Source organism: Pempheris klunzingeri, chromosome 16 (genome assembly GCF_042242105.1).
Source record: "Pempheris klunzingeri isolate RE-2024b chromosome 16, fPemKlu1.hap1, whole genome shotgun sequence".
Lineage (NCBI taxonomy): Eukaryota > Metazoa > Chordata > Actinopteri > Acropomatiformes > Pempheridae > Pempheris > Pempheris klunzingeri.
The window spans coordinates 9,451,949-9,472,862 of NC_092027.1; the positions used below are offsets into that span (position 1 = coordinate 9,451,949).

The 20,914-nt window shown below is 41.1% G+C and overlaps 2 protein-coding genes across 3 annotated transcripts; both read left to right on the forward strand.

The window, feature by feature from the left end:
* The first annotated feature begins 374 nt into the window (after positions 1 to 374).
* Positions 375 to 7,855, forward strand: cndp2 (carnosine dipeptidase 2). Of its 2 annotated transcripts, none has more exons than XM_070846673.1 (12): positions 375 to 510; positions 1,653 to 1,730; positions 2,089 to 2,232; positions 2,329 to 2,491; positions 4,284 to 4,372; positions 5,445 to 5,645; positions 5,808 to 5,892; positions 6,054 to 6,214; positions 6,327 to 6,491; positions 6,777 to 6,918; positions 7,168 to 7,315; positions 7,601 to 7,855. In XM_070846673.1, the coding sequence occupies exons 2-12, from the start codon at positions 1,671 to 1,673 to the stop codon at positions 7,665 to 7,667; spliced, it is 1,425 nt and encodes a 474-aa protein (XP_070702774.1). In that variant the 5' UTR covers positions 375 to 510; positions 1,653 to 1,670; the 3' UTR covers positions 7,668 to 7,855. The 2 variants fall into 2 exon arrangements, with proteins under 2 accessions (XP_070702774.1, XP_070702775.1); XM_070846674.1 differs by having other exon boundaries at positions 444 to 462.
* A 1,488-nt stretch (positions 7,856 to 9,343) lies between these two features.
* recql4 (RecQ helicase-like 4) lies at positions 9,344 to 20,657 on the forward strand. Its single transcript, XM_070846252.1, is given in 28 exon segments — positions 9,344 to 9,427; positions 9,593 to 9,626; positions 9,765 to 9,880; positions 10,286 to 10,432; positions 10,851 to 11,002; positions 11,345 to 12,428; positions 12,523 to 12,605; positions 12,691 to 12,790; positions 12,918 to 13,083; positions 13,200 to 13,295; positions 13,654 to 13,821; positions 13,941 to 14,033; positions 14,158 to 14,294; positions 14,453 to 14,536; positions 14,859 to 15,047; positions 15,180 to 15,362; positions 15,485 to 15,686; positions 15,905 to 16,098; positions 16,436 to 16,519; positions 17,040 to 17,177; positions 17,284 to 17,422; positions 17,694 to 17,900; positions 18,209 to 18,338; positions 18,522 to 18,670; positions 18,862 to 19,081; positions 19,520 to 19,673; positions 19,742 to 19,850; positions 20,383 to 20,657. Coding segments are annotated over 28 exon segments (4,764 nt in total). The 3' UTR covers positions 20,505 to 20,657.
* The last annotated feature ends 257 nt before the right edge of the window (positions 20,658 to 20,914 follow it).

Below are 20,914 nucleotides of genomic sequence, written 5' to 3' on the forward strand. Positions count from 1 at the left end.
ACTGACATGTAACAGCACTTTTAAATATATGTATATAATTAAAACTCATATTACAATATACATTATTCGGAAATGGCCTTTTTGCATAACCACATATCTATTTTGTACTTGTACTACTTGACCTAAGTATACTTTGAATGCAGAACCTCCTGTTGTAACAGAGTATTTCTACACTGCAGTACTGCTACTTCAGTAAAGTGTACCTCCTCCAGCACTGACATTATGTAGTCCACATTGTAACAGAGCTCCTTTCTCTGGTAAACGTGCCCAGGTTTTCCAGGTGGGGCAGCTCTCCGTTTTAAACAGTCTCTGGACCATATGGATGAACGTGACGAAGCATCTGCCGCTGACCCACAATCCTTTGCGCCGTGAACACAACAGCCCGTACAGCCTCAGTCTGGATGTGGTTTTTAGTTTGTGAGCACAATAAAATACTAACCGCTTCAACTACGACTCTGTCAGGTGAGAGTAGTCACGTGTGGACATCAGCTGTACGGGAATAAATACTAAGTGAGTTCCTTATAACTTAACAGGAAGCGAAATTTATTGGGCAAGCTAAATATGTGGCTAGCTCTCATTGAGCGTTGCCCAGCTAGAGCTACTTTCGGAGATGTTTAGGTTTGTTAGCTTGAAAGCTAACTGCACTCAGCCGGACCTGTCACCCATCTGCTCTGCCTTCACAGCTAGCAGGGGATCCGTTGTTTGCAGCTTCCTGTTGCTGCTGTGTGAAAAGGCAAATCTTAACGATGTAGTTTCAGGTTAACAGTGAAAGTTCAGATTTTTAGTCATAAAGTGTGACTTCAAAAGGAAAAAAAACATGATCCAGCCTTGGCTTGAAGTTAAACTTAATGTCCACATTTTCAACTTGTTCTTAGTGTTTATTCATTATTTACTGTGATTTGCAAGAAAATCACCTCTAGTGCATTTTCCAGTTTAATTCATGGCCTGTCACACTTGTAAAAGTGTGTGTGTGTGTGTGTGTGTGTGTATGAATAAGAATCAACAATAGCTCCCTGCTGTAAATATTCATGTATTTTCCGGATGGTACAAAAACCTTTCTAGTAAACAGATCAGAGCTTATCTCAGTGAAGAAGTTAGTAAGTGCTGCTGAGGTCTGATTTGAGATTTGTAAAACCCTTTGATAGGCACTATATGGCTTGATTGACTTACATTGATGTGTTAGGCCAACGGAGGCATGCATCAAAGTAATTGTACTGCTTTTAGTCAGCTGCACCACATTTGGTTTATTTTTGGTTTCAGTTTTAAGTGATGTTATAAATGTTGATGCTTAAAGCTGGAAAGGGTTTGGCAGTAAGTGTTCTGCGGTAATGTGACCTTTTGTATAATTTACATTTCAACTGTCTTCATGTTATTAATAAAAACTGCAAGATACACATAGTAATGGGCTGGTAGGTTGTAACTGTAATGTTGCAAAACTATCTCTAACTCAGGCTCCTGATATGAAACTATGCTCTTCTGGCACTCTGACCACTTGTGTGCGTGCATGACAGAGGAGCTACAAATACGGTTGCAGTCAGCAGGTTTACAGGAGGGCGTGGCTTTTGTCCTCCCATAAGACAGCAAGGCTTGCGAGGTGGACTCTCACTCCACTCTGCCTGTTCATCCCTCTGTCCTACCCATTCTACCCTCAGCTCCTGTGGCTGGCAAAGATGGCTCATCTCACAGCGCTTTTCAAGTATGTGGAGGAACACCAGGATCTGTACGTGCAGGTAAGCTCTTTTTTTTTTTTTATGTACTAGCTCCCCGTGTGACCTCTCACCACTTTGGTCGACTAATCATTGTGGTAATTAGATTGCAGCCAAATATCTGTCTTCATTTGATCAAATACTAAGCAGCTATGTAATTCATTCACCCTGTGATAAAGTTTGTGTTAACTGTAGCCAGTATAAAACTTTGTGGAGCCCTAATATGTTAAGACACATACAGCATGACTTCACTTTACAGTCCAAATGAAGCTTTAACAAAAAGTGAACCTTAAACATCTCAAACGTAGACATGCTGTATGAAACGCCTATCATGCTTTCTTTGGCTATATTAAAATGTTCTGGAATTTTTCTTGTTTCCTAGCGCCTTGCAGACTGGGTTGCAGTCCAAAGTGTGTCTGCTTGGCCAGAGAAGCGTGGCGAGATCAAGAAGATGATGGAGATGGCTGCCAAGGACATTGAGAGGCTGGGGGGGACAGTGGAGATGGTGGATATTGGCAAACAGAAGGTCAGAGTGTGTAGGAGTGTCGCTGTTGCACCGTTAAGATTTAAACTGGTCTGTCTTGTCCTTATATAACCACTGTTGTTTTTGTTGTGCATGCAGCTTCCCTCTGGAGAGGAGATCCCCCTCCCGCCTATTATCCTGGGTCGTTTGGGGTCAGACCCGGGCAAGAAGACCGTGTGCATCTACGGCCATCTCGATGTTCAGCCAGCCAGCATTGATGATGGCTGGGATACAGAGCCTTTCACTTTGGTGGAGAAAGATGGTGAGAGCTGAAGTGGTTTTGGTTTCTGTCACTTTCAGTATTTGGAAAAAACAACGTCCCTGGAAGTGGACTGGAATGCTGTTTTGGCAAGACGAAGTGTAATGTGGTTCACATCTGGGTTTCTTTTCTCAGTCTTCCATGTGATTACTACACAGCCTTCTTTTCTTGGACAAACTTATTGTATAAAAAGTCACTGAAATAAATGAACCAATATGTCCTGCAGATGTGACTTAATGGCAGAAAGAGGACAGTCAAAGGAAAATGCAGTGTAACTTAGCCATGGCCAGGCTACAGAATACAATGAAGCTGGTGTTTTAAGTATAGGAACCATTTATTTAAAGGTATCTGCATGCTATTTACACCTCAGTATCCCATAATAACATCAAACTCCTCCTTTGGTGAGGAGAGAAGTTGTTTTCATCATCATTACTGACATGTAACAGCATTTTTAAATGATCTTTGAGCTTTTATCAGCTTTGTACTTGTGATTATATCACTGTTTGCTACACATTTCCAAAGTCCAGCCCAGTTAGCCCATGTTTCAGGGAAGAGTAATGCACTTAATCATGTCTTATCTGCAAACCTCACAGGTCAAGTGCTGTTGTATTTAGCATGAATCAGTAAAACATTCAGCTTCACAGAGCTTCATTTAGTAAATTGTATTACATGATGATAGACGTTTGTCTTTTTCTTGCATTTAACATCACAGAATATCTCAACTCCTCTGTGTGTGAATGCCTGTAAACCGTTTAATTCTATTTAGTGTATCAGCAGTAATGAACCTGGTCAGCTTTCTCATGTGCTGTTATATTTGACGAACAAAGTAGTGACGATTAGGTTTGTAATCTTACTACATTATTTAGCCACATATGTTTGCAGTTTATTTTTGGTGACATAGAGATTGGCCAGCTTTTGTTTGTTGCATTTTTTTTAGCTGACAGACAGTATCACATCCACTTCCCCCTGTCTCATTCCAGTCTGCTCAGCTCTGTTCTTTCTTCAGTTATGTTTTACTGGACTACTGGACTGGACAACTGCCAGTCCAGTAGTTTCTAAACTGATTGACTTAATGTATTGACAGACACCAAAGATCAGCCTTTCACCTTTAATCATGTGGAAGGGTTTCTTAACTTTGCTCGTACTAGCTTGTCACTCTGCCAGGCCGCACAGGCCTACAAGACACCATAAATTCTTAAGAGTGCTGTCTTTACATTTCCAAACAACAGAGGAAGTCTAAATATAGAGAAGCCACCTAAGCAACTTTCAAAATCTAATTTTCAGACCATTATTATCCACAACAAAATGAATACATTACTGGCTAAAACATACACTAAACAGTACTGGCGACATCAGAATAGACACTAATTAAATAATCCATTTTAACATCTTCTTCCAGACTTTTGGATTAAAGTTGGCAAACTTAAATACATCAAAATTAACACAAGTTTGTTCAAGACAGATGGTTGTGAGTGCAGACCAACACTGATGGAAAATGTGGCCACCGACACCCAGTTCATAATAATACAAATGCAAGGGCTTTGATCAGTCACCATTGTGTTACATTCAGCAATAGAAAGTGGCTTAATAGTCTTCAAGATGTTTTCATCAAATCATCATAGTCTCTACATTATAAAAGCAAATGAGACTCAATTTCCACTTTATCCAAATCGCATGGCTCAATCAATGGACAGAGGAAGAAGCTCTCAGTTGTGAAAAACCTTCACGAGAAATATTTTTAACAATGAATTAAAAATCCAAGGCTTTAAACTAAAAATCTGTTTCCTCTCCACAGGTAAACTCTTTGGAAGAGGTTCTACTGATGACAAGGGTCCTGTGTTGGCCTGGTTTAACTGCATTGAGGCCCACCAGAAGATGCAGCTGGTAAAGTTCCTACCACAGTTTTGCCTCCTGTCACTTGAAGTATCTCCATGTACCTTCACCTTAAATTGGTGCCTGTGGTGGAGTAGCCAAAACCACTTCTACAGTCTCCAGTTTACAGAGTTGTACAGAAGTGTACAGCTTTTGTAAATTACTAAAGTACAAACTGTACACACATTGGTTAAGTTATGTTGTAACTTGAAGCTTCTTATTTATAGACATACCAAATTAGGTGTGGTTGAACGGTTCTGGGACACTGATCAGACTTGACTGACTGGAATATGTGATTGGCAGGGTTCGTTTATTTGAGGACTGAAATCGTTAACATTGTTTGGAATTTAAAGGGTGTGAAAGGATTGATAATTCAAGATTACACCCATTTTCTTTCATTTTCAAAGCTGCTCTATGAAGAAATTGCGCTGTTTGACAAATCACTTCAGGTTTTTGGGTTTCCATAACCAAGTGTTGTCTTGGACATCACAAAGCCCCGATGACAGAGCTAAACCTGGCGGCGCTCTCCACAGAACATAGCCTTAGTTGTCCACAAAACACAAGACATGTCGATTCCTGCATCTGAGGTGCAACTCACTTTGTCTTGAAAGGTGACGGCTACTTGCGCTGTTGCTATAGCTATAGAGTTGATATTTGGCAGGATTTTTACTGTTCAACTTCCAACACACAGAGCAAACAAGTAAAACTGAAGATATAGTACAGCAGATTTCAAGTGATTTTCCAAAATGATTCTGCGTCATTCAGAGAAATGAATTATCTCTGCTGTACAGAGCTGATTTGGTAATTGCTTGTTGATCACTTTAGTCAGCAGGATAAGTGGTCAAAGGTCTCTGGAGGAGATCACTAATCATGTTGTAAGTCTTCAACAAGTCTTCCAGCCATCACTTAATGATTAAACAAAGCCAAGTCACCTGCCTCTTGTAATGCTCCTGCTCCTTGACATGTAAAACTTTTATTTGTTCTTCTTTAAAATTACCCTGAGTTTTAACTTAAGCAGCCTCTCATCCCACTAATGTTCGAATCATGATGATATGCACAATATGTATCTGTCGTCATGTCACAGGAGCTTCCCATCAACATCAAATTCTGCTTCGAGGGCATGGAGGAGTCTGGATCTGAGGGCCTGGATGAACTGGTGTATTCTCGAAAAGACACCTTCTTAAAAGATGTGGACTACGTCTGCATCTCTGACAACTATTGGCTGGGCAAGACCAAACCCTGCATCACCTACGGTCTGAGAGGAATCTGCTACTTCTTCGTTGAGGTGGGGTCTGATCGTCGTGCTGTTTGAATTTACACTGAGTTCAGAGAAGCTGTGGCAAAAACTAACCTAGTCCTACTGTAATGCAGTTTTTCAGCATAACACAAATGTGCTTCAGTATTTTGTGAAACTGCTTTTCGATTGTGGTTATTCTTAAATTTATAGGTGGAGTGCGGCGGGAAGGACCTCCACTCAGGAGTGTTCGGTGGCTCTGTTCATGAAGCCATGACTGACCTTATTGCACTCATGGGTAAGTGAAACTGAAGCTGTTTGAACTATAATCCCATAAAACGTATTTGCGTGCAGTCCTAAGCAAGTTCTGCTCAGAAAATTGTGTTTCCTTGAACTGTACTTTTGACATCTTAGGAGAGATTTGATGTTGATTTTTCTTTTTTGTGTCTCCCTAAACAGGCTCCCTGGTGGACAAGAAGGGGAAGATTTTAATCCCTGGGATATGCGACGACGTGGCCCCTCTGACAGAAGAGGAGAAAAAGCTGTATGAGAACATTGAATTTGACTTGGATGAATACTGCAAAGACGTTGGAGTTGGACAGCTGCTGCATGACACCAAGGCAAGGCATTGATTCCTGTTCCTTGTAGAGACAGAAATCTGCTGCACTAATCTGAGTTACCTAATGGTAATACCTACTTTAAGGTGGACTGTTTTTTTTTTTCTTCCTGCAGGAGCAAATCCTAATGCACCGCTGGAGATATCCGTCTCTTTCCCTCCATGGTATCGAGGGAGCTTTCTCTGAAGCGGGGGCCAAAACTGTTATCCCCCGCAAGGTCATCGGCAAGTTCTCCATCCGCCTCGTGCCTGACATGGACCCCAAAGTTGTGGAGAAGCAGGTAGATCCTGAAATATCTAAACACTGATTCTATCAGTTGTGGGAAAACAAGCAGCACTGACAATGAGTGAAAACATGACACGTGCAAGCTTGTGAAGGCGTATGTTTTAAAACTGACTGTGAATTAGCATTAAAAAGAGAGGCTTTTTGTTTTGAATGACAAAATCTCAATCACCTGCAGCCTGTGCCTGGACTGTGATAGTCCGTGTCAGCATGTTTTGTAACCTGCCATTGACCTCCACTGATGCTTTGACTTCATTCATATTTTAATTGTTCCACCATCAAGGTTATCAGTCACCTGCAGAAGAAGTTTGATGGACTGGGGAGCCCCAACAAACTGAACGTGTACATGGGCCACGGAGCCAAGGCCTGGGTCTCTGACTTCAACCACCCCCACTACATGGCTGGTCGTAAGGCCATGAAGACAGGTACCGAGACCAAGTGACACAAGACTGATATCTATGATTAAAGGAGTAGTTCACTCAAAACACATACTCCTACAACCAGTTTATGTTTCATGTGTGGTGCACATAGTGACAAAAAACCTTGTCTTTCCAGAAACAATGTTCTGGTTAAGGAGCGTAGTGTGCAGATGCCACTGTCAGCAGTTTTAAAATAGATTATTTTGTTACACTCTATCTTCATGTCGGCTGTTCCCCCTCCTCGCTGTGCCCTAGTCTTTGGTGTAGAGCCTGACCTGACTCGTGAGGGGGGAAGCATCCCCGTCACCCTGACCTTCCAGGAGGCCACAGGACGTAACGTCATGCTGCTCCCTGTCGGATCCTCTGATGATGGAGCTCACTCCCAGAATGAAAAGCTCAACAGGTATATCTCAGTCCATGACTCCATTTCCTTATTTCCTGGAATAAGCAACTCTATGGACAACATTAGATGTGATATTGAGGGAAATAAATACTGTTATTAAGGCCAAAGGGAAGATTTAGTTTGATGTTATGTTGAATTTAGTGACAGGTCATGCACTAATGTAAGTTCTTGTCAAGATTTTCCACCCAAAAGTGAAGAGATTATAATTATTTTTGAATGATGATTGTTATAAAGACGACTATTCACAGATTCAAGCTCATCATTGTTTCATCTTTCCATTTTCAGAACCAACTACATTCAGGGGACCAAGATGCTCGCTGCCTACTTCCATGAGGTTTCCCAGCTGGAGTGAAGTGATTTCTCACTATGGAAAATGTAAAATATGTCCATCCTCACTATCGGAGCCATAGCCTGCAGTTTATCTTCCACAGTTAACAGTTTTATGCACTCAACTTCCTGGAAAATAAAAGTGTTTTTTTTCTTTTCTTTGTAACCATGTGTTTTCCTGTTTCATTAAAGCCTTACTAGGTTTTACTGTTGCTTTAATGTGCTCCATCACTTATCTAAATTCAAATTATTGGTATTAATGAAGAATGATAAAGGTTTTAAATATTTTCGAGCCCTCTGTGACATTAGACTGACAAAAATATCCACAACGACAGTCCTCATTACCCTGTATCAGTTAGTAGAAGTGTCTACGAGTACAACCAGTCTGTCCTGAACTAGACCCCAGTTACTGTGTAGCAGTCAGATAATCCCACACTAGCTAAAGGGACATTGAGTCATTTCCTTGGACATTCATGAGAGCGCTGGATAGTCACAGGTAATGAGTAAAAGTACATTTACTTATGTACTGTTCTTAAATACAATATTGTGGTACTTTTACTTTACATGAGTTTTCTTTTTATGCCACTTTCTAGTTCTACTCCACCACTTTTAAAATATTTTATTATATTTTTAAATATTTTACTAACAACAAAATATTTTTTCAAATTTTTTTTAATGCAATAACATTTAATGTTTCTTGCTATTCAACTGTCAGGATTTTCTGCTCTTTTCAGCTTTTGATTGAATAAAACAAGCACTGAGTAGGTGTCACTGTGGGTGACTGATGGTATTTCTCACTATTTTCACAATATTTACAAACCAAGCCATCAATAGATTAACGGAGAGAAAAAAATCATATATAGAGAAATATATAATGAAATAATGAACATATTAATTAGTTGCAGTTCTATACAAAAAGCAGTAAAATCCAATGTTTACATAAATGCATGAGCAATAACATTTTTACTACTTTTTTAGTACTTTTACTTTTAATACTTAAAGTACATTTTCTTATTACTATTATTATACTTTATCAGTATATATTCTAAATAACATGACATTAGTACAGGGGGGTTTGATGGGAACTTACATTCCATACACTTATATTCATACAGCACATGAACTATTTCAACATGTTGAAACGGGGAGATTTTGGTACTGTCCCTTTAAGAAGGAGCTGGTGCCAGACAAGTTCAACCGGTTTTAAACCTAAACGGATGTAAAAATCCGACTATCCCCACAACTATTACATAGGCTATTGTTTTCTTTTTCATTTTTATCTCTATCGTTTTTATGTTCTCTTCGTCCTTTAAGTTTCTCATCTCGTGCTAAATTCGCGTTAAAGAGAAAGTTATGTTTTGTGAAATTGGAGGATACAGGAAGAAACCTGGCAACACGAGCTGTCAATTTCCGGCGCGGGAAAATTGTAAACAACACCCACAGCGGAAGAAAGCTGTTAAATGCTGCTGGACGCTACACATGTAACCTTTTCGTCTGCTTAAGTTGCTTTTATTAGAAAAGCAGAAGAGAAAAGAAACTGTAGTCGCTAAATATATGAAGGTTTCGTCGCTAAGAAGTTTCTAATGTTAGCTTTCGCTTGACAGACGTGATGCCCCCTGATATGAATGCGGTAAATTAAAGTGAAGTAACGTCGTTTAAATCTGTCAGTGAAGGAGTACCGATTCTGCAGTTAGCCTCATCATGGATCGCTACAACGAGGTGAAACTTCTGCTTAAAAAATGGGAGCAGGGGTTTGTCAAAGACCACCAGAGGAAACCAAACAAGGTGATTTAAACGCTAATTCTTAGCCAAGAGTTAGCAAGACAAGAGAAGAACTACCAACAACTAGATGTTTTGTTTGCATTGTGGTTTATCATGGCAACTATTGTTTCATACAGTTTGCTCCCTCTTTGTCATAATTGTTGAATATTAAAGTGCTTTGATTTCCAGGAGGACATTGATCAGGCTCCAGATGAGACCAGGAGTGAGTACAATCCATAACTTACAACAGTGGCAAACAGAAGTATCTTTCTGACCCTCATCCTCATGTCTAGTCTATCTCTCGTGTTAATGATCTGTTCAGAGACAGAGGCATTGTGCATTGTGTGTGTCTTTGCTCCAGATCTGTATAAAGAGTACCGCAGTTTGAAACAAGCCAAAGAAAACAGCAGCAGTGATGCAACGAGTGGACACAGTGAACAGTCCAGATCATCAGCTGATGTAAACACAGCTCAGAAGGTAGTGAACATCTATGATACTGAGGTGTGCTTGTGACTGCCGGTGTTATCATACAAAAAGTAGACATAAATATATTGAAAAATCTGAAAAAACAACCCCCATGGCATTGTCAGGGTTATTTTCATATTTAATGTGTGCCTCCTCTCTGATGCCACTCTGCTCTGTGGTTACAATGTGAAACAAGACAATAGGGGCTCTGGGAGTAGACGTGTGTGTGTGTGTGTGTGCGTGTGTGTGTGTGTGTGTGTGTGTTTCTGTGTGCGGGATAAGGGGTGCAATGACTAACCAGAGGCCCAAGGGTACTCTCCATGAGCAAACCACAGTGCTTTCGTGTGTAAACAAATGAGACAATTTGTTTCCTACGTCTAATGCATGATTTTGTCTGCATGTGGCCGATGTACGTAGGAGTCGGACTGTTGGGGTGCCCATCTGAACCGCAGTGCACTGCCTACATCTTCTCCCAGACTGACACCGGAGGACAGAGACAGTCTTCAGGCCTCGGCTCAGTACTATGGCCTGAAGCTTAAAAACAACCTGGCTACACTCAGTAAGGTGAGGCACACTTGGACTGACACACACCACTTTGTCATGAGAGAAATACACGTAAAAACTTCCCCATTGTGTTAGGATAACTTGACACACTGGTTACAATTTAAAAAAAAAAAATAAATAAATAAAATAAATAAATAAATAAAATTATTTTTGTACAAATATAATGATTTCTCTTTTGTAACTATTTATTTTATCTATAATTATTTTGCTTTTATTTATCTTGTTTTTTTTTAAACTGTTTCAGTTTGATTATCATTTGATTTTCAGTTTAATTTTTATTGTTTTATTATTCTTTATTATGTCTGAACTGTATCCATTTTACATTTTTAATTGTGTGTGGAATGAAGGAACTACAACCTCCATTTTGTTGTACAACCCTGCGCTGTACATTGACAATTGAATATCCTTGTAATTCCAGGAGAGACCTATCTCACTAAAGAAATCGATCCTACCCGGCCGGATGCCTCTAAATTCTTTGAAAGATGGACAGACTGGACAGGCTAACAGCCCCGTTAGTACAGCTGCCAGGACTACTTCCGCTGACCCTGAATCTAGCCCGCTCTCACCAAGGTATTTTACATGGAAGTATTTTCAGTATTCACAGATATACTAGTTATTTTGCTGAATAATGCAGTTGTATATCAGTTGTAATATGATGCACAGACACAGGATTTGTTTTCTATCAAAGCTCAATTAAAAAGTTACTATTGCAGTATTTTTTTTATTACTTCTGCAGTCCAGCATTTAGTTGTATTTTATGCTCCTCATCAACACTGACAAAGTTGTGCTGCTGCTGTCCTAACTTTTCTAAGCCAGATAGCCATTTAAAAGCTTTGGTTTGACCAGAATGACCAGTAATGGTTCTTAAATGTTTTCTGTGAGCTTTCTTTGTGCCTGTGTCCCTGTTCACAGAGGAGTAAAGACTTCTCTGGTGCCCCTGGCTTCAAAGATACTCCAGCCTGTGGAGACTGAAGAGCCGTTTGAGCCATTTGAACCTGTCAGAGAATCTTGTGAAGAGCCTGCAAGTGCTGCAAAAAGCTGTTGTGACAGTAGTAAGATTAGTAATAGTAAAGTTCTTGGATCTCAAAATCAAAGTGACTCTAGTCTAGCTTCCTCTCCAGCGAGACCCTCTGCCTTATTGTCGTCGTTATCGTCTCCACATAGTGTAGGAACGTCGAGAGGAAATGTAGGAGCCACGGGAAAGTTAACTGAAAGTTTAGGAACTTCAGGAGACAAAGAAGAAGATGTTGAAACTTTGGGAACTCCACATGAGGTTATTGGTTCTTCGACTGGCATGAGAGGAAGCCCACAGTTTTTTGGAGGTTTCAGGGGAAGAATTGGAGGTAGAGGTACTGGAGGAAGGCCCTCTCCTGCCAGCAGACTGGGTTTTGTTGACAGCAAGTGGCTAGAGAGGTGTCAGGTGTTTGGAGAGATGGGGGCTGAAGCCAAGCCTGGAGCAGGCAACCAGGAGGCACCGCTGGAGAAAAGAGAAGAGAGAGAATTGGAAGGAAAAATACAAGGAGATGAAAGAGTTGGAAAAGAAGCAATGGATGCAGAGGGAGAAAGAGGAAAGGCAGACTCCAGGGGAGATGAAGGGTTTAAGAGGATTACTAGTGACAAAATAGCCAATAGTGCACTGAAACCTGCTGTGCAACACACTTGCAAAAGCAGAGAAGCTGGGGAAGAAAAAGTAGAAAAGAAGGGAGTTGAGGAGCTGGAAGGAGGACTGATGCCACCTTTAACGCCAGAGGACGACAAGAAGACGAGTCACAAATCCAAAGGAACAAAGACGAGGGTTAGGAAAAGGCAGAGAGAGGGAGAGACGACAGAGGAGGGAGGAGTGAAGAAGAGGCGTAGGAATGGCAAAAAGGAAGAGGGGAGCTCTGATGTGAATCCCAGCCCAGCTCCAGAAGGGGGGAAGAAAAGGAGAACCAAGAAAAAGGGAGGTGACGATGGAGAGGCAGAGGAAGAGAGAGAAACCAAGGTAGCAAAAAAGGTAAGTGTGTTAGTTTGTATTAATCTCAACAGACTGCGTTTTATTATTTATTTATTTGTACAAATGAGCTAAACGCATTGTTATTCCTGTCAAGGTTCCTCAGGAGAACTTATTAGGAGAAATAGAGGAGGAATTTGTAACCAAGAGAACGAGTTACTCTCAGCCTGTCAGAGCAAGGTAAGACCAGACATGTCTTTGGGCTGTAAAAGGGTGTTTAAACATCTTTATTGTGGAGCCTTTTCACAAATCTTTGTCTGTACAGAGGTGTAAAAGGCGCAGAGGGAAACTTTGTGAAGATAAATCTGAAGAAGAAATCTCATGTCAAAGGATACGCTCTAAGAGGTGTTGGCCTACGCAAACAGGTAAGCTGTATGTGTGTGTTTGTTAGAGCACCTGTTACCTCACCAAGTCTCATAAATCAGCGTTGTTGATTGCCATTTGAAAATGAATATACAAGGCCTGTCTACAGAATACTGTGTGTGCTTTTAGTTGTACATGCAGAAGTTCCAGCTGAAAGGCGAACGTTTTGGCGGAGGTGGTGGATATTTTGGCAGAGGAAGGAGGGGAGGATTCAGAGGGGGGTTCAATCGCCAGGGTGACACCTGCTACAAGTGTGGCGGCACCGGACACTGGGCCATCGACTGCAAGGGACGAGGTAACACGAAGGGGTGCACATTCAATAAAGGATTATTTAATGTGCTTCTTTGACACAAATAAATATGTTCTTTGAATTGTTGGTACTGAGGAACAACTCTGAACTCTGTCTTGCAGCCCCCCCTCCCCCTGTCACTGATGACCCGCCTGCTGAGGAGGAGCCATTTGAACTGCCCACCCTGGAGGAGGTTGCCAGGGCAACAGGAACGCTGGGTACGCCTCTTAAACCTACTGTTTTCTGTCCTCTATGTAAATAATATAAGTTTTCAGGATTGTTAAATAAATGGATACATTTCTTGGAGGTGGAGTGGAGGTTTCGAGATGGAGCACATGGAGGATTCACTCACAGTTTGTTATCATAAATCATACAAATATTCATCAATGAATGAAATTTCTAGTGTCCTATAAATTAATTTATTTTGTCCATGAGTTGCAGATTTTAATCAAGCCTTGCAATTTTGCTGCAGTAATCAATCAGATCGCAATTTTTCAGCTCAAATATTAGTTTCAGTATCACAGGTATTTTTGTTTTTTGTCTGTGTTAAAATCCGGATTTGTTTCTGTGTTCAAGTTCCGTCTCCCAGTATGACACAGGAGCAGCCAGACAAAGAAAAGGAAGTAGACAATAACCATAAAGAGGAGGTGTTGCTGAACGTGATTCGTCCTGACTATGAGCGTCCTGCTCCTCCACCACCAACAGAACCACTTTATCACCCCATAGATGACGGGAAAGTCCAGGGTAAACACTTCCATACATTGAAAACCCTGTATAATTCAGTGCAACAGAAAAAAAAACGTCATAGCCAACATTTGCTCAAAAAGTTCATGTTTTGTTTGCATAAATTTGTGTCTGTTCAGCAACACCTGCTGAGGTGTATGCAGCTCTGAGAGACCTCGGCTATCAGTCATTTAGACCAGGACAAGAGGAGGCCATCATGAGGATCCTGTCGGGTATGTACAGTACATGCGCACACACACGCACACACACACACACACACACACACACACAAACAAACTCATCTGTACACCGATGATCTCTGTATTAATCGTTGTTTGTCTCTCACCCTTTGTTTAGGTCTCTCTACCCTCGTAGTGTTGTCAACAGGGATGGGTAAATCGCTGTGCTATCAGCTCCCAGCATACCTGTATTCTCAGCGATCATCATGCATCACTTTGGTCATCTCACCTCTAGTCTCACTAATGGATGACCAGGTAATCATCCTCTCTCTTACTGTCTCTCACACACAAACAGTAAGCCTACAGGTAAAGAAATTAGACAACAGTTTTTCATTTTTAATCATAATTGAAGGATACAGAACAAATATAACCTCAGACTGTTTTTTTGTTGTGAATGTCTGTTGTGTTTGTAGCTGTCCGGCGTGCCAGCCAAGCTGAAGGCAGCTTGTATCCACTCCAACATGACAATGAAACAGAGAGAAGCTGTGATAGAAAAGGTAAAAGACACAAAAAGAGTCTAAAGATTTCAAAGAAACACAATACTTGTAGGACTTAAATCCCAACATCTTCCTGCATGTCTCAAAGAGTAAAAGCTTTTGAAATATCATACTTTTAATAATCTCTTCCCCAGCATTCGCTTAGTTAGTAGTAAAAATCACAATTTTTTATCAAATCTAGTCATGTGTAATTCTTTCATCAAACTGTATAGAGGGATAATAAAGTACTACAGTTTAAACCAAAGAGAAATCTTGAAACTTGAATCATATCTGTAGTATTTTCAGCCCGTAATGTGTGACTCTCCCTCCTCTGTGTTTCCAGGTGAAGTCAGGCCAGGTGTGTGTGCTGCTCCTCTCTCCTGAAGCTCTGGTTGGAGGGGGTGGTTCAGGTTCAGGGTGTCTGCCCTCTGCTCATGAGCTCCCGCCTGTTGCCTTTGCCTGCATAGATGAAGCTCACTGCGTCTCGGAGTGGTCACACAACTTTAGACCCTGCTACCTAAGGCTCTGTAAGGTGGGTTAGTAATTGCCTGTGTGTGGGCTCGTTTAGTTTAGTTTTAGTTTTGTCTGCTCACACAAAGATAGTCACGGTCTGATGAGTGTCACAGAAATTAAGCGATGCATGCGTGTGTGTGTGTGTGTGCAGGTACTAAGGGAGCGTTTGGGAGTCCGGTGCTTGCTGGGACTCACGGCTACAGCCACACTTTCCACTGCTCTGGACATCGCACGACATCTGGACATCACTGATCAAGATGGCATCGCAGTCCGGTCTGCAGCGGTCCCTCCTAACCTGTATCTGTCTGTGTCCATGGATAGAGAAAAGGATCAGGTGGGATGAGTTCATCTGATGATCCTAGCTAGCGGAGAAAAGTATGCCCCCTTGTGTCTGCCTAGAAATATATGCAATTCTCCTACTTTGCCTCTCTGTCTCCTCTGCTTTTATCTTTTTAGGCTTTAGTGTCCTTGTTGAAAGGTGACCGTTTTGGATGTCTGGACTCCATCATCGTCTACTGCACCAGAAGAGAGGAGACAGTTCGTGTGGCGGCGCTGCTCAGGACCTGCCTGCAAGGGGTGTTGGTGAAAGAAAACAAACAGACCAGCAGCTGCAGTCGGACACAAAACAACCCTATGGGACAGAAAAAGAAAGAGCTGGGTAAGGATGGAGTGATTCCTGTTTTTAGGGGAAGGGGGGAAATGTAAAATGGCTACATCAGACATGCCAGATTTAAAACCAAACCTTTAAAACCAAACCATGGTACAGAAAGCCTTTAAATTACATCCCCAACAAAGAGTTTAATCCGATTGATATTTAAGTTCTCTCTCTCTTTGACTCAATGTCTCTGTCTACTGTTTTCATACTACTACATTTAGCAAGGAAGAAGATTCGTAAACCACTTAAATGGCAGGCGGAGTCGTACCACGCCGGTTTGTCATCATCAGAGCGCCGTCGTGTTCAGAACAACTTCATGTGCGGCGAGCTCAGGATCGTGGTGGCCACTGTGGCGTTTGGCATGGGCCTCGATAAATGTGATGTCCGTGGTATCGTCCACTACAACATGCCTAAGGTGGGTCGTGGTCTAATTTATCTAAAGGAAACTTCCAAAATTATTTCATCTTATCACATTGATACTGACTGCTTCTTCACTCTGACTCAACTGAGAAAATTTTGCATGTAAATTGAAGATCTGTCAAGATTGATAACATTAGCCAGGTTTTGTTAACAAGAACATTCATACCAACCAGTTTGTCTAATAGTTAAAAATGTGAATATACCTGAAAGGTGCTTTGTCAGATAGTTTCCATTTAATGTCAAACTCCGATATTGCAACCAAAAGTCTGTGTAAAACTAGGTCCCACGTTCTATCTTTACCAGTATTCCCTTTCTGGTGAATGTTTTCGTAGAGCTTTGAGAGCTATGTTCAGGAGATTGGGAGGGCAGGAAGAGACGGAGATCCTGCACACTGTCACCTCTTTCTGGATCCTGAGGTAAGACTGTATCTGTCTGTTGTGGGTTGGCTATTTCTGGGCTGATGGCCTGAAACACAAGCTTTAGTTATTTTGCAGTTTTAGTGATAGATAGACCAGATGGGATCAGTGTGAAAGAATGGCTAGAGGGGGGCCCTGGAGTTGTGTGCTGTAGTGCAAGCTCATTGTATAATGGCTTTGCTGTTGAGGTCTGAGAGGTTGGAAGCGGGGAAGCCAGTGGTTTTGGAGGCATTGTGTGTGATGCATGGGTTTGTTCCTATTGGAAAAAAGGGGAACAGTACATGAGAATGGGTTATACGACATACAAGATGTAAAGCAATCATTGTAAAACATTGTCAGATATTAGATTTTTTTCCGCGCCAAATTGACGTCTGCATTTTTTATATTTACAACAGTATATGGTAGAAATTGAGAAATGTATAATACACAGATAGCAGAGATGAAATCACATCTCGACAGCTGTCAGTTTCTGTCTTTCTGTGTCGCCCTCTGATGTATATATGTGTGTGTGTGTGTGTAGGGTGGGGACCTCCATGAGCTCCGTCGTCATATCTATGCAGACACTGTGGACTACTACACCGTAAAGAAGCTGGTGCAGAAAGTTTTCCCTCCATGCAAATGTAAACAGATACATCAGAAACAACAGGAACTTGTGAAGGTAACTCTGCCTTTTGCGTTTTGCGTCTGTGTGTGTGTGTTGTTTTTTTTTTTTTAATGCTGTTTCAACAAAAAAGTTTTGAGGCCATGGTGCTGTCTGTGTGAAGGATGCGGAAGATTCAGAGCTGCTGGAAATGATGGATGTGTATGATGAGGAGAGCAGCCTGAACCCTCCCACTCAACAGGGCGTAGCACACACAGACATACCGGTACCATCTACCACACAGGTAAATAAAAAGGAAAATGGTCTTTCTTTTTGTTTTTCCTCTTTATTGTCTCACCCAGCATAAGAAAATTACAATGCAGTTAACACTTAAGCACATGAGGAAAAATTAAGTTTATAAAGAATGATAAGTTTTAGGTTATTTTTGCGAGGACACATTTTATAGTTATACATAAGTTATATTTCATAGTATAGGACATCAGAATTTTGGGCAAAATGATGCGAGTGTGATGTGACCTTGTTTCCACTGCAAGGACACGTCACATTCTGATGCAACTGAGCTACCCCTCCGAGAAGATGGAGATGAAGGAACGGGAAAGGGTGCGGAGGAGTTTCATGGTTCGTTGAAACACAAGGATGTGGAGGTGAGAGGAGCTGATGATTGGCAGAGGGACCAGGAAGAGGAAAGCAATGATTGGCCCAGAGAGCGAGTGTGTCACACTCACGAGAGAGCGATTCCCATCCAGGAGACTGTCGAGGCTCTGGACATCACAGAGGAAGGTAAGTGGAAACACACACAAGAGCATGTAAATAAATAAATAACTCAGAACAAATAGAGATATGTTGACTGATAGATATATATGTTGGAGGACAAGTATACATAACAGGCGACTGTAGAGTATTGAAAGAGAAAAAGTCAAGTCTCATGAAGTAGGAATGTAACAAGCTTAAACTTCAAAGTAAGTTTGATGGTTAGAATCCTCCAAACACACTAAATCTGGTGAAGAAGACAGGAGGATGAAACAATATGAGAACAAAACCTACCTGTAGAAAATGTTCTTTTTCTGTGTCTTTTCTCTGTGTAACAGGTGTAGAAACGCTGCTCTGCTATCTGGAGCTGCATCCCCAGCGCTTTGTGGAACTTATCCACCCGACGCTGTCTGTGTGTAAACTGAGCTGCTATGACGGACCAAGACAGCTCCAGAAAATCACTAAAATGTACGCAATGTCTGTAGAAGAGCTACATACGTGTGCCAGGCTGCGCCGTGTGTGCATGAATGTGTGTTTGTTTATATAAAGATTTAGACGTGTTGAACTGTCGTCATGACAGATTTACTGTTCAAGTTTCCTCAAATGTATCTCATTTTATCTTATTTTACTTTGTTTTTTAATTTTCCATAGTTGCCCCCCGGTTGCTGTGGTGCTGGCCAGAAGGCGGATGGCGGGCGAGCGAGTGGAGACGGTTGATCAACTGGAGTTTGACGTTGTCGAGCTTGCGGACGCTATGGGATGGCAGCTTCCTCTTGTGAAGAGAGGACTCAGACAGCTCTGTATGCACTGATGAAAATACATGATCTCATGTCAATGAATGTTTGGGTGTGTCACGGTGTATAAGTTGTAGAATTTTTTCAAGCTGTTTTCTTTCTACTCATTTCCTTGCTGTCGCTTTAATGTCATCAAATATTTTTCATATTCTTATTTGATTTCCTGTGATAGTGAAAAGTAAAAACTGAGGAATAAGGACGCTCCACAAGTAATAAATAGATAAATATTTGTGTTTCAGCTGGCAGAGGTAGAGGCGTCCACGTTGAATTCTCCTCCGTGTCTTTCTACCTCCGATCTTATGGCGACCTCAGCAATGACGAGATGGACAGAGTTTGTCAATTCCTCCACAATCGAGTGCAAAACCAAGAGAGAACACAGCTGTACCAGCTGACCGCCTGCTTCAAGGCCTTCAAAAGGTACACACACACACACACACACACACACATACACTGTAAAGCTGAATTGTTTTACCCTCCAGGAGAATGTATCATAATAATGTATTTTTATAAAATGTTTTTAGATTGTTGAAATCATTATTCTCTTCCCTCAGAGCTTCTGAATTGCTCAGATTTTTTTTTTTTCCCCACATTTTTTAACAGGATTATTTGTCCGTGTTGTTCCCAGATGGTTGCAACTGACCACATCAGCAAATACCAGAACAGAGACACTACAATCTGAAGTTGTGACATTGCCTAAAACAATATGATTTTATAATCACAATTCATCTCTACATAATTTAGCACCAAAACAATTCCTCATCAATATTCATAGAATCAGTTAGGTGCAGGAGTGTTTTAGATTGTTTTTGCTTGTTTCTTTATGTTCCTCTTGTGTGCGTATACGTTGTGTTGCAGTGTTGCGTTCCACAGCGTATCGTCCTGTGTCGACAATTTGGACAAAAGCCGCAGTCTCCAGCTGAAAAGCCTTCTGTCCGAGTACTTCGACAAGAGGCGAGACCGAAGCCACACACTCGCACCGGTGGATGTTGAGGAGCTCGACAAATATAAGGTAAAAACACACAGGATGGTTATCAGGAGTTTTGGCTGAGTTTGTATTGAACTTGTGTATGCTTGTAGTTGCTGGACTGGGAGAATCAGATCAGAGCGGACATCAGAAGTTTTCTTGGAAACCGAAGTGACGAGAAATTCTCTGGACGAGCTGTTGCTAGAATCCTGCACGGCATCGGTGAGAGCACATAACACATAAATGTGATGATGTTCCTGTGAAATATACAAGTCATTAAGGTCCACTTTAAATCAAATGCACTATTATTTTACAAACCTAAACCATATTTCACTCTAAGAATGCTTTCCTCTAAAAAAATTTAACTAAATCTGCGTTGCATTGAACATGAAGACAATCTTAGATGCCGCTTAACTGCAGACAGCATTTAAAGCATGCAGGACTCTTAACCTCTAGAGGGTGTTATAGGATCAGTGAATACATGATGTGAGCTTGACATCTTTAACCTTAGTGAGACAGTAGGATATTAAAAGTTCTAATAGATAATAATGTTCTCTCAATTTACATGTATAATACAACATTACAAAGTAAGTATTATTACCTTTAACCATGCTAGGTAAAGCAATGCACCACATTTAGTGCTTGGCAAATTTCAACTGTGTGGGCCTGACGTAGAGAGCAGTTATCAGCTGTGGATCAACATACGTGCTCCATCCAAGGACTTCCACTCACAAAAGAATAATCTCTGTTTCAGGGAGTCCTTGTTATCCTGCTCAAACCTACGGCAGGGACAGACGCTACTGGAGAAAGTACATCCAGTTTGACTTCAACCAGCTCATCACACTGGCCACTCAGGAGATCATTTGCTTCAAGTGATCGACCAAATATGCATGTGCACACACGGGTCTGCACACACTGGCTCACTCAGACCTGTTTTTGATTCTCATATGATTTTTATTCCATCATTTAATTTATGATGTACTCTACAATGTTGTGTTTTTATTCGTATGCATAGTATATGTACACATTTTTTTCTTGTCAGACTGTAATTAAATAAAGTCTTTCTATTTTTTTAGCTTCATCTTGCAGTGACATTCATTTAAAATATCTCCAGGAATATTTCCTTAACAAAACTGATCTCCGATTTGTGTCACACAGATGAGCAAGTGTTATCTTGTCTTTAGTGGGTTTGGCTTGTACTTGGACTGAAATAAAGATAAAGAACGTGTAAGGACATAGAATACATACAAGGAAATTAAAAGTCTTGACTCAGAAAGACCTGGTAT